General features: G+C 31.8%; 1 protein-coding gene across 2 annotated transcripts in view; it reads left to right on the top strand.

Moving 5' to 3' along the window:
* The window catches only part of LOC134704915 (PDF receptor-like), a 96,437-nt gene that overhangs the window by 71,812 nt on the left and 11,131 nt on the right, over nucleotides 1-13,494 (top strand). For both annotated transcript variants that reach the window (XM_063563697.1, XM_063563698.1), the window contains exons 5-8: nucleotides 5,728-5,891; nucleotides 6,631-6,734; nucleotides 9,499-9,664; nucleotides 12,472-12,628. In XM_063563697.1, the coding sequence (XP_063419767.1) occupies nucleotides 5,728-5,891; nucleotides 6,631-6,734; nucleotides 9,499-9,664; nucleotides 12,472-12,628 (591 nt within the window). The remainder of the gene's footprint in view (nucleotides 1-5,727; nucleotides 5,892-6,630; nucleotides 6,735-9,498; nucleotides 9,665-12,471; nucleotides 12,629-13,494) is intronic.

Raw genomic sequence — 13,494 nt, 5'->3', positions numbered from 1 at the left:
ATTTGCACACATCATACGGGTTACAAATGATTCTTTATGTTATGTGACATTCCCTACAAATGCAAAATATTAAGTCAAACCATGGAGGTTATATATTAATATAACCTCCTTGGTCAAACTGACCTTACACTAGTATTCAGAAACTTGATTAACCTCAAATAACATGAATAACTCGATAACAACTTACATATCGATAGAAAAGACATTAGAATCAGTAAAGGATATTGTAGGAAGTAAATGGACATATTTCTGAACTTAGTACAGTTAATTTTACAGAACAATGGGACATGCATGTTTCTACTTTTAACCTGGTTGATCAATATCAATCTTAAATCAAACCAAACATGTATTTACTAATCTTCAATAAAATAAAATTTGGTTTTCCTGTCAGGTCTTAATGTTTTGTTGTTTTTGCAACATTTCATGTTTTCTCGAGTCAATTGCTTCTAAACATTTTATACTTCACAAAATCCAAAGGATGAGTACGAAATGGACTTATTTCTAATTTTACATTTAAATGTGATCTTGAAAGAGCATCAAGTTCTTCCGCTTTAGAATTTTTACAAATTAAATATACTTGGTCTCTTAGGGTTCTGAGTATACCATTAATTTTACAGAATTCTATTTCAACGCATGGTAATGTGATTATTTCAGAAGTAAAAAATAAGCCTATTTTCAAATGTCAACAACCAATATACTCCTTCAAATCGTCTATCAATAAGAAGGACTTATTCTAATTGTATATTGAAAATGCCAAGCTTGACAAAAACAAATGAAAATGGAATTTCATTAGACGTACAAATATAAGGATAAATCCGAATCATTGATCTAATTTTGGATATCGTGCTACAAATTTAAACAGAAAATTCTTTCCGACACAAAGTTGTTGTAACATGTCTCATAGATTTCATCAAGTTTTAGTGAATTTCAGACAATTTGATATTGTAGACAGTCCAAACAATAATACGTTTTTAAAACAAGTTTGATAGGATAACGGAATTTTTGCCAAGGAACATATTTCAGTTACTTGTAACCATTTTTTGACATAAAGTGTTAACATGTGTTGGATAGACAAGAACCTGACCAAAGAGCAAAATTCAGCACAAGGTCAATTATTGGCCTACAACTCAGTTAGAAAGTCCCTCTCCAAAAAAGTGGGCTTCAGATGGCCCGCACCAATAATGTATACTTGCTAATCTAAATGCACGCCACATTAAATATCACACACAAGATTTACAAAGTATGGCCAGCCATTCCTTGACAGACTGAAAAGGGTGGCAGTGTTAAACATAGTTTATGAAATATCAGCCTATTCTTATAACTCTTAGAGAATGAATTAAATATCAATCTTCTCCATAAACTTTTGGGGAATAAATTAACTCACGGTAAAATGCAGTATTAAAGAAAACAAACTCAACAAATGACAATGATAAACATCAATTAACAAAGGACTACTAGCAGTAGCTGAAATGCCAGCTCTAGCTTCAGTTTAACTGATAGAAACATTATGTCTTCATCATATGGAAATCAACCAAAACCACTCTAGTTATTTTTTGTATTATGCAGTCAAAAATCATACGAGAAGAACATAAGCCATATCTCGGTAGCAACTTTCTTTTCAATTTAACTTATTTAGTCTTACAACTGTATAACAGTATGATAGCATCAAATGTTATTAATTCTAAAACTAAGATATAGCGAATAAACTCATCATAGATACCGGGAACAACATTGTACACTATGTCAGACGTGATTTCGTCTACAAAAGACTCATCAGTGACGCTCGAATCAAAAAAGTTTTAAAGGCCAAATAATTTACGAAGTTGAAGAGCATTGTGGACCAAAATTAATTTAGATAAATACCCATGTAGGCATATAATAAGATAAGATAGTTTAAAGAATACATTTTGCCAGATTTCCATGTTTCCCAATAATAACGTAAACGAGTAACAAGGTTACAGCAGTACATCGATATGGAACAAAGAGTAATTGTACATGTACCTCTCAGTAAATACGTTTCTCTAAGATTGTTTCCAATAATGTAAATTACGAGGTTTGTGTATTAAATTTCCAGGACTCCTAACAGTGCTGTTAAAAAATCATACTGTTTTCTAGGTCGATATGACATACTGAACGAAAATGAATTTACATGTGTCATTTTAAAGGTATTTATTTGTGAAAAAAGATTTCACTTTCGATATGAATTATAGGGTAAACTTTGAAAACAATATAAACAAGAATACAGGCTTAGAAACTGACGTTCATTAATTCACTGTATCTTTTCTGTCAATAATCTGAAGATTACCAAGCCTTCTTCTCAGGTTTATAATATAGCAACTGCATCTGAAAACGTTAAGCTTATTCTGAAGTGACAAGAATATCAGAGTACATTGTCTGATTAGTTTCCCGCAACGGCAATAATATATCAAAACAAATTTGGGTCACCTTTGCATTTGATACCTAGTCTTGTAAGGTTGTTTTTGGTTTATTTGAGTTCATTTATATGTTTTGGAGATTAGTATGGAATCCTTTTTTTTACTGAACAAGAACACATTTTTGTATTGGGGTCAGCAGAAGATCGCCTCTGGGTGCGGGATTTCCTTGTTGTGTCTGAGACCAATTATGCCTTCGACCATTTTCTGTTCTTTGACCTGATAAGTGTCTCATTTAAAGATTTCTTTTCTCAATATTTTTTTATGACTAATTTTGTTAATCGATGTATATAATGAATGAACAAGTTCTTATAACATATAATACTTTATAACATATGCATTGACCAGATAAATGTTATAGTCTGATTTTTATCACTTCTGTAAATTCATACCTTTTCAAAGTCATCATCTCTCCCAACTGGTAGTACTTTTAGAATCTGTTTTATAAAAACGGAGAAAAAAACCGTTTCCTGTCAATGCAGACAGCGACATGGATTTAGACATCTGTCAAAGCTGAAATTATCTCAAAACCTGCAGTACAATTACAATTGTGAAAGTTCTTTGCAAAATACTAGATTAAACTTTCCTGTGTATGATATAATATTACATTAAGGACAAATTGACAAGACCGGAAGTTATAATCACGCCAATCCCGCAAAATTATAATTACATCGTGACCTTTTCACTGCTGAAATTATATCTTTACCGAAGATATCTGTTGTAAACCATTTATACAGGTTTGTTTAGTTTAAATCAGGTTGATTGTCAGTTATATCTTCAACAAAATTCGATACTTGAATTAAAGATACTGAAATGCCTCATTGTAGAACTTAATATGTGACAAGACTTACCTCACTGCTGAAACACGAGGCGAATGAAACTGATTTAATTGTACACCATAGTTATGACTGAAATAACTTTCATCATGTATTTTAAAGATTAAACGTCCATCAACTATTAAATTTCATAGGACCAAAGCAGGACGTATAAAAGTGAGAAGGATTAAGCACTGATTCAAACATTTCGTGTTTTCATTTTTGTTCCATTTTTGTGGGTTGATTTTGTTTGATTTGTCAACGTATTGTTTAAGGGTTGATTGCAGTTGTTATAAAAAAAATCGTTTCTATTTTTGTTTGCGTTTGTTTTTTGTTGCACAACAGTAATCCTGTTGGTCCTTTGTTTCCCTCGGTTTTGGATTGTAATCCGGATTTTTATTCTCTCAATCGATTTGTAACAACACCGGTATACTCCTGATGTATTTATTTAAGTTTGTTTTCAATGTATCTGAAAATAAGGTTGACTTTGAATTTCACACATTATTTTAACATTTTTCTATCATCTTATATTATATTTGACATTTAGATGTTGTTTTTTTTTATTTTCAATGTGGCAACGAAATTCCTTTCATGTAAATAAAAAGAAATGCTTTTAGATAAACAGATGTCATTTACAAGGTAACGATGTCCAACAATTCACAATGTAAGTTGCAATGTATATCCTACGCCAACTATTAATAAGCTAAGTATAGTTCATAGTTGTCCAACCCACCTCAAATTCGTTCTGGAAAGTGATAGTTAGAGTTTGTTATATAGCTTAAAAGAGATTTATACAATTAATCAAGTTGATCTGTCTGAAAGTGGGCATTTAATAATAGTTACATCAATAATAATGCCTCATTTTTCTAAATATGACGTCCATAAACATTAAACACTGATAACCACTATGAGTGATGCGAAGCCTACCAAAGAGAAAAAAATAATCTGCTATGTATGAAAAATTTGAAAAATGTATATAACTGAAGATGTGGTTTGGATACATTCCTTAGTGTTATTGTGTAAAAAAACAACTTTGTTAAGGTTCTTGTGTTTTCTATTCTGACATCGGACTAGGACTGCTTTTAAACTTAGTTTGACTGTTCTTACTAACTTGTGTGGGTTTTTTTTTTTGAAACATTGGCTAGAGGTATAGAAGAGGGACGAAAGATATCAGAGGGAGAGTCGGTAATAAACTGACAACGCCATGGATAAAAATGAAAAAAGACAAACAGACTAACAATAGTACACATGACATATCTTAGAACACTAAATCATAAACAACACGAACTCCACCAAAACTAAGGGTGACATAAGGTGCTCTAGAAGGATAAGCAGATCCTGCTCCACATGTGGCACCCGTCGTGTTGCTTATGTGATAACAAATCGAGTCAAATTAGGTACGTCACATTCCTGAAGGGGAGCGAATTGTAGTTACGAGGTGAGAAACATATCCGATATCATTTGTGAAACGGTTATTCCATAACGGTCAACCAACTCGTGATGGCGTTCGTGAAATTTACGAAGGGATGACTTCAACCTCACCATTTGGAACTCTTGGTTTTATAGGGGATGCGATCTCTTATGTCCTATTCAATGAAAAGTGAAAGGCAAATATAACAGTCAAACCACTTTTATTGGCGGACGTAAAAGGAGTAGGTTCAGTAAGACCCCTTTTTTGCCCCAAAATATAGCAGTTTTACAAAAATGTGAAAATATAATCTTTCAACTATTTATTGGAAAGTAGAATGCTTCTGCTACATAAATATGGGCTGTTTTTGACAATTTAACGCCCATAGATCGGGTACATTGTACTAGCATCATTAAGTCGTGCTAAATTACTAAAATCTTCACAATTTCAGCATTTTAGTTAAATTTTAGACGGTTTCCGTATTAAATGAAAGTGGCCGCATTCGTGTTCATCCATAATATTGAAATGTAATTTGTATATGATGATAATACATAACATATATAAAGGTTAAGGATGAACACGGATGCGGCCACTTTCATTTTTGACAAAAATCATCTGTAAAGTGACGTTTTATGGCATATTTGATAAATTTTTCATATTTTAGCTTAAATCAGAGCGTTTTTAATGACTGAATCAGTTTAAATCTTTCACATATACTAATCGAATCAATTGAAATAGACACTTTAGTGTTTAAAAAGAGTCCAAAATCTATCGTTAGATGAACCTGAAATTTGAGTCCAAAATCCGCCTTTACCGGACCTACTCCTGTATAAAGGAATGATACCCACTTGACCACTTCGAACATTTGGTTTATGAGTTTAACAACACCTATTTATCAAGGAAATTGTGATAGAAAACGCAACTGGGAAATATTTACTTTATTCAATACACAAAATTCCTACATATGACCTACAAAGCTAAAAAAACACATCGGCGTATAACAGCTCCTCAAACAATTGTATTTTAGTTGAAGCATATTTAAAAGGTCATATCTTGATTTATTTTTTTATAGAAGAGGCATTCCGGAAATGTGGCCCGGGAGGTCGATGGGAAAATAAAAACCCTGGAGATTACAGTTTGCCAAAGGGTTACACTAATTATACAGTGTGTTATACACCAGAGGCCTATGAAGTATACCTGAAATTTATGGCAGGCAAAACAGCTGCAGAAAGACAGGTATGTATTTGTATTGTATATTTGTCATTTAAAAATAAATATCTGATCCAAAAATGGCAAAGCTTCATGCAAGCCAGTACACGTAGACATTACATAGAAGTACATTTTTATAACACCATTCGACAAATGAAGTTATTGTGTATTAGGTTTCGTCATATCAACCAATTATTTAATGCTATTTCATTTTAAGTTATATATGAACTAAATATAGCATGAATGCAAAAAACAATCTTTGAAGATAAGGTAACTTAAGTACCACAATATCAGGTTCAAACCGCCATTTTTATCTGAAAATGCCCTGTACCAAGTCATGGAAATGGTCATTGTTATATTATAGTTCGTTTCTGTGCGTGTTACATTTAAATGTTGTGTCGTAGTTTTCTTATATTTGATGCGTTTCCCTCAGTTTCAGTTTATAACTTGGATTTATTTTTTCTCTATCAATTTATGAATTCCGATCAGCGGTATACTACTGTTGCCTTTATTTACGTAGCTTTTGATGTTTATAGCGAGGATAAATGGTAGATAAACCCATTTCCTTTTACAACATAATTAAGTAAAACATCAAATATAATAAGGTAGACATCATTCGAAATGTAGGTGTAGATATATTGAAAGTATCGTTCGAAATGTATACGTTGTTTATTAACGTTTGTGTTTCAACATTAAGTCGGAAATGATACCCAAAGATACATTCAAATACACTAAGCTTTAAAAAATTGTTATATATATTTTTCAGAGTATGAAACATATTGCAGCAGGAACAAGGACAATGGAAATAGTTGGACTTTCTATATCTTTGGTTGTGTCACTCATATCAGTGTTCATATTCACGTATTTTAGGTGAGATAACTTAAGAAATAATTCCTTCATGTCATGCTCTATGCTCATTTTAACATGGGTAGGCATTATATTTGTCGATATTTTACACGGAGCGTAAGCGAGGTATAAAATGTGGTCAAATTTAATGCCTACCCATGTTAAAATGAGCATAGAGCATGACATGAAGGATTATTTCGATTCTATTAGACATTTGCAAAAACTCGGTCTATACCTAGGATTACACTTTAGACTTACGATTACAGATGGCAAAAACAAGGGGTCATCTCAAAATACAAAATCCAACCAACAATACAGATACAAAATAGCAAATTGTGTCTTCTATAAATAGAAAAATGTAAGCAACACGTTAACCTCATGTGTTCAAAGCGGTTTTATTTATATTAAACACCAATACCGCACAAAGCCGAATATTTGAAGTCAGGGATTTATAAGGACCTAAGGTGTAGAAAGATTACAGCTAATTTCCTAATGCATGCAGATAAAGACTTTGTTTGATTTGCTTACTTTGTTTGTATATAGTACAATTATATTGGGAATTTGTCCAATTGAATTTAAATATGATATACACAGGTTTAGCTATGTCATATATATTGTTCGGAGTTTTCAATCTTAATAACAAAGCTTGAATGAACAATTATAAAAACACAACAAGCAAGCCAACCAAAGTTTTACTCTACAAGCATAAGGAAATTCGCTGTACTGATATATTAGATATTATCAGCATGAGCAATGGATTTTCCCTGCGAAACTTGTTATACAATGGTTAAGTAAATACTGTACGAAAACAAGCAAAAATATTGTTCAGAGGATACTTTACAAACTATTTTTAATATGTGAATGCCTTTTTTGTTATGATTACAACTTTGTATCCGCAACTGTTGCCTTGCCGACTTAAATTGATTGTGATTTTTTTTAACACTTTCTTTTCACCTTCTACACTTTTGCATTTGTTTTCCCTAACAATCTATGAAATCGATTTGTTTATTTACTTTGTGTTGAAATGGACAACGTCGCAGAGAGAGGTCACGGGCTGTTCCGGTGAAAGGAACACCCCTTTTCTTGCCGATAATTGCTTTCGAATAGGGACATACGGTCCTACCCCCTCTTTATCTTGAAGTGGAATACCCTTTTGAAAATGGCTGGATAGATCCCTTCGTTGTCAGTGCACTGTATAATACAATTCGATGAAAATAGAACCTGTCTCGGAACAGGGGTTGAAGCTCATGTTTTGAGCATACCGGTTCCACCCCTGTTTATGGGGGATAATTTTCGACACCGCGAAAAAAACACGTCCAAGATCTCTTATAATTATTGGAACTCGTTTGTCTGTTTTATTTGTTGCTGTTGAAAACATAGATAGCAAAGATTTAACTATTTCAGTACACCTATTCTTACATTTCAACTGAGTCTTGCGAACAGTCTAAAATATATTTCTGACATTGAGAAGTTCTTTTTTTCTCGAATAATTGTAATTTTTTTTCTATTTAAACCAAAAACTTAGACAAAAACGTGTTTATACTATTCAGGAAATGATTTCAAAATTTTACCAAACAGCAAGTGATATTTCATGAAGAATAAATAGCGCAAAAAAACCCGTCCGCTATATTTCCTCATTCTCCTTAAAACAAAACAAAAGAGAAAACGTATGTCATAGTATAAACATGCGTCATGGTTTATTACACCTTTCCTATCACACAGTATAATAATTGCTGATTTTTTTCCCGGCAATTGTCCCAATCTAGCTACTACAACGACATTTGCGATATTTTGTGTGTCTCTGAGTATTTTTTTTTTAAACAGTGTTAGTTCATTCAATCATACTTCGTATCTACAATTACAGCATTTTCAACCTGGATAACACCGTATACAATAATGAATGTAAACGTATTGCTGCAAATATATTACAGAAAAATCGTTGTTCAACTACAGAAAAACGTCACTATCGTTACATTGCTTTGGGTCGACGGTTAATTTTTACTGTTTGAGAAGGCCCAAGATTTAAATTTGTAATTGTAATCCTAATCGTAGGTGTATGAGGGTTTCCGCAAATGTCTAATAGGAAAAATACAGTATTTTTATAGATAGAAGCGTACGAAATTACCGTAAAAATGTTTGGCTGTTCCTGTTTCCTCCTCGAGAAGTCTGTGCATTGCGTTTCATATTTGATAAGTTTAAAAACTACAAGCATTGTAAATATATGTTGTTTCATAAAAAAATATAATAAAAGTTTATGTTAGCTGCTTAAATGTATATATTGTAAAGATTAACGATGGAAATAACGTTAATATAAACAGTAATTTCCTGCGCATGTGTCAAACATATTTTGTGCTCATTATAACACGGCTTTATTTACAAAGCGTAATAAGGACGTCATATTAGAATATATTATAAATTTGTTACCACCAGTATTCGCACAACTTTTACTTTAAAGTAAAAAAACTCAGACCTCTATGAATTTACATAAAATTTATATGACATGTGAAGCATCTTTTTAGAAAAACAAATTAATTGGCCCGACATCTTTTTTACTATTTATCGAGAAAACTGTGCTATGTTCATAATGTTGATAAATTCTTTGTTACGATAACATAAAGTTTGAAAACTAATTAACCATATAAAACATCCCTTCTATTTTTGGTATCCGAAATGGTTTCAAAACTGATTACACGCTATCAAAAATCTGTCGTGTGTATTTTTGTTTGCAAATTCACATCAAAACATTGTATATATTTATTTTTATCTGAATGTTTTTTTTTTTCTTCAGGAGTTTAAGATGTCATCGAACACGAATTCATCGAAACTTATTCGTTTCAATAATTGCTCAAACTATAATTCGACTTGTTTTGTACTTGGACCAGTATGCTGCCCGGTTAAAGGGAGGGGAAGTTGGCGGAGCGGCAGGTTCTAACAGTCAGACTATATTTGATACCGTACGTATTCGATGAAATGAATTTTCTCAAATGGTACTGTTAATTCTCACCATTGAGATATAATACAGATGTCTTTGACATAATTAAACAGTTAACCACAAGAAAGGGTTGCCTATCTTTTTTTAAATGCGTATGTAATAATAAAACATCATGAATTCCTAATGCACAGGATATTTCTAGTGTAGCAAATCCTGTAGTCGGTTAATGTTCCCTATATCCGACGCGTTGAGAGCATTAAGAGTAAATATGGTAAATTAGTATGAAAACCATGCACAATACCAATCACTTATATATACATCGAACAAACTAGCCCTTTATGTTCAAAGTAAATGACGTCTTTTGCTTCAGGGATGATTATAACACTAAAGTCATCACTTCATTTTATCCATAAGAGAGTGTGCTTTCTAAAAACATATTAATAATTACACGTAATCATCACTTTAAAAATATTCGCGTATACTTAAGTTGTAAGGCATGAGTTAAATTCTACCCATTTGAGCAACAAATAAGGTTGCAATAACTATATCTTAAAATAAAAATACAAAATCAAACAATTCCTTTATGATTGACTAACACGCTTTTTTTTTAGATGGAACCTGTCTAATCGTTTATAAAAATAATAAAATTTAGAACCTTAGAAAGCTTTTGCAGGTGATACCTTAGTCACGATCCGATGAAACCTATTAGTCATATCTTAACTGTTTTAGGTAAAAGTTGGGTGTTGTATTAACTGTATAGAAGGGCATTTACTTGAGGTTTATGTGCAACTAGAAATGAAAGAATTATAAGTGTTTGTTCAGAGATAAGATTGGTAGTTAAAACATGATTTTGTGTACACAACATACATTGATTTATGTGTACATGTAATACCTCTTTTATAACTTGATCAAGAAAAATGCATAATCGATTGATTTCATAAAGGAGTAGGTCCAATAAGACCCCTTTTTTGGCCCCAAAATATAGCAGTTTAAAAAAATTGTTAAAACGTAAACTTTCAGTTATTTATTGGACAGTAGAATGCTTCTGCTACATAAAATGAGATGTTTTTACAATACAATGTTCCTATATCGGGTACTACCACCATTAAGTCGTCCTAAATTACTGAAATCTTCACAATTCTAGCATTTTAGTTAAATTTTAGACGGTTTTCGTGTGGAAATAAAAGTGGCCGCGTTCGTGTTCATCCTTAATATTGAAATGTAAGTTGTATTTTATGATAATACATAACAGATATAAAGGTTGAGGATGAACACGGATGCGGCCACTTTTATCTCTGACAAAAAACAACTTGAATCAAATCGTTTTTAATGACTAAATCAGTTCAAATCTTTCACAAAAACTTATTGATTCAAATGAAAAAGACACGTGTTTAAATAGAGGTCAAAATATTTCGTCAGATGAACCTGAAATTTGAGGCCAAAATCGGTCCTTACCGAACCTACTTTAAATGACTTGGATTCTTTGTAAAATGATTGTTAACGTAGTGCCTGCTCTAACTTATTTGCATTATTGAAGTTTAAGGCCTTACTTTGACATTCTCCCTAAAAGCTGCATTATCTTCATCAATTATACATGCATTATTCTTCGTAACACCTCAACCTTTCTACTTCAGTAATATATACGATATAACATCTATTTCGTGCTCAAATTAAAGATTTATTCATGTATTCCCATTAATTTGGCTTAAAGACAATCAAATAACAATACCGAATTAATAGCTGCTTTGTTAAGAAATCTGGTTAATAGCTACAATTACAATTCTGAGACTAAGATTTTGAATTGACAATTGTACTTCCAACATTATGAGTAATCTATACGAATGTTTACAGGTGAAGATATATATGTATATATATATATGAATTAAACGATGTGGAGTGTGTATCAACGAGGCAACAATCCAACGACAAAATTACAAAAGGCGACATATAGTCTTCATCAATTTTTAGTTAAAACTCTAACAAATCAATAAGAGATTAAAACAGCAAAAAAAAGTAAAAGAGGAATGCAACAATTGACTAATTTCCATGGTTTGAGCAGCCATATCAATATGTCACTTGAATCTTCAGATCTCCCCTATTTATCATAGTCAGTACAGAAAAATTATTAAAAATTATAAAAGACATGATTAAACAACAGCAGATAGCATGCTGAAATGAATTCCTGTCGTCATGTGTTCTAATGTTGGTTATTATGCTTCTTAGAGGTTTTTTTTAACAATAAAGACACAAACAGTACAAAAAAGGGCGAAAGATACCAAAGGGACATTCACATTCATAAATTAGAAATAAACTGACAACGCGATGGTTTACAAAGACAAAAACAAGCAGACAAACAATACTATACAAACCATGACATAGACAATAAAACTAAGCAATACGAACCCTCCCAAAATTTTGGGGGTGTGGGGTAAATCGCATGTGCATCGGATGGATAAACATATCCTTCTTCACATGTGGCATTCATGTTAGTAGGAGGACACGATTTATTGAAATGTCAGCACAAACAACGGAATCACAATACAGAAAAATTTAAACGAATTATTTTTAATTGATATAAAGTAACGAGTCAGTGATGTCACAGTGATGTATATTGATCAATTCTAAAGATAAACATTGCATGAAAATACATAATTCATTTGTAGCTCTACGATACAGAGGAAAAACTCGACTAGGCTATCTTTTCTCTTCCTCATTCTAAATCTTGTAGAAATAAGTCTTATTTTTTATACAATGAAGATATATTGTACATATTGTGAATCCACATTCGACCTATAAAAATAATATTATGTTTTATACATTTTACTTCAGCCTGTATTCTGCGAAGCTTTATATGCATTATTAGAATATACAAAGACAGTGCAATTCATGTGGATGCTGATAGAAGGATTATTTTTACACAATATGATAGCAGTATCCGTATTTTCTGGAAAACCTAACTACCTTATATTTTATCTTCTTGGCTGGGGTAAGACTGGTATATTAATAATAAACTGTAACAAAAAAAAGCACTGACATTAGAATACATGATGTTGTATTCACGATACATTTCAGTACAGAAAAAAAACATTAAAAAAGGGAAAACGCACATTTTCAACACCCATAGATATATTATATATATTGGTGTTGTAAAGTAATTATTTATCATAGTAACAGGATAATTGACGTCTTTTTTATTATATATCTCATTTGCGTTATGCCTCTTTACATCTGAATATACTTCAAACGAAATGCGTAAATCAACCATTTCTACCATTTCCTATTTAAGAGTGAAAAGTGGTCAAGTGAAGTAATATACAATTTATATGTGACATATATTAACACAAACACATTAATATGGCATTTTGGGAAATATCCCTTTCTCTGCTATTCAAGTATAATTCTTCATGAAAGGTCAAGTGCTACAAATGTACACAGACTAGTAGACACCAAATGGAAACTGTCTGAAAAACATTCATTACATATTGATTAATAGTTATAACAAAGGTTGACATCTTTTCAGAACTTATTAGGCTTGTGGCGACATAACTGATTACAAACAGATTTGTGACAGGCTAATCGAAAGTTTCCGTCTGTTCTGTTCCTATAAAGTATTTCTGTTTTAAATTGCAAAACTTTGCTGCATCTTTGGGAACTTGACCATTTCCGTAATTGTTTAAACGCTGCATATCAGGGTTATGTAGATTTTATTTGTCGACAAATTTGTCGCCAAATGAATACACAGTTATCTGTGCAAAAGAGAAATAATTTTAGTAATGGTCATAGCAGAGTGATCTGTTCGACACCTGTTTAAACTAAAAAAAAACATCCTTAATCGCAAAAGTTGAAACAATG

This window comes from Mytilus trossulus, chromosome 2, assembly GCF_036588685.1.
Source record: "Mytilus trossulus isolate FHL-02 chromosome 2, PNRI_Mtr1.1.1.hap1, whole genome shotgun sequence".
Lineage (NCBI taxonomy): Eukaryota > Metazoa > Mollusca > Bivalvia > Mytilida > Mytilidae > Mytilus > Mytilus trossulus.
This window is presented reverse-complemented; position numbering and strand designations above follow the sequence as displayed.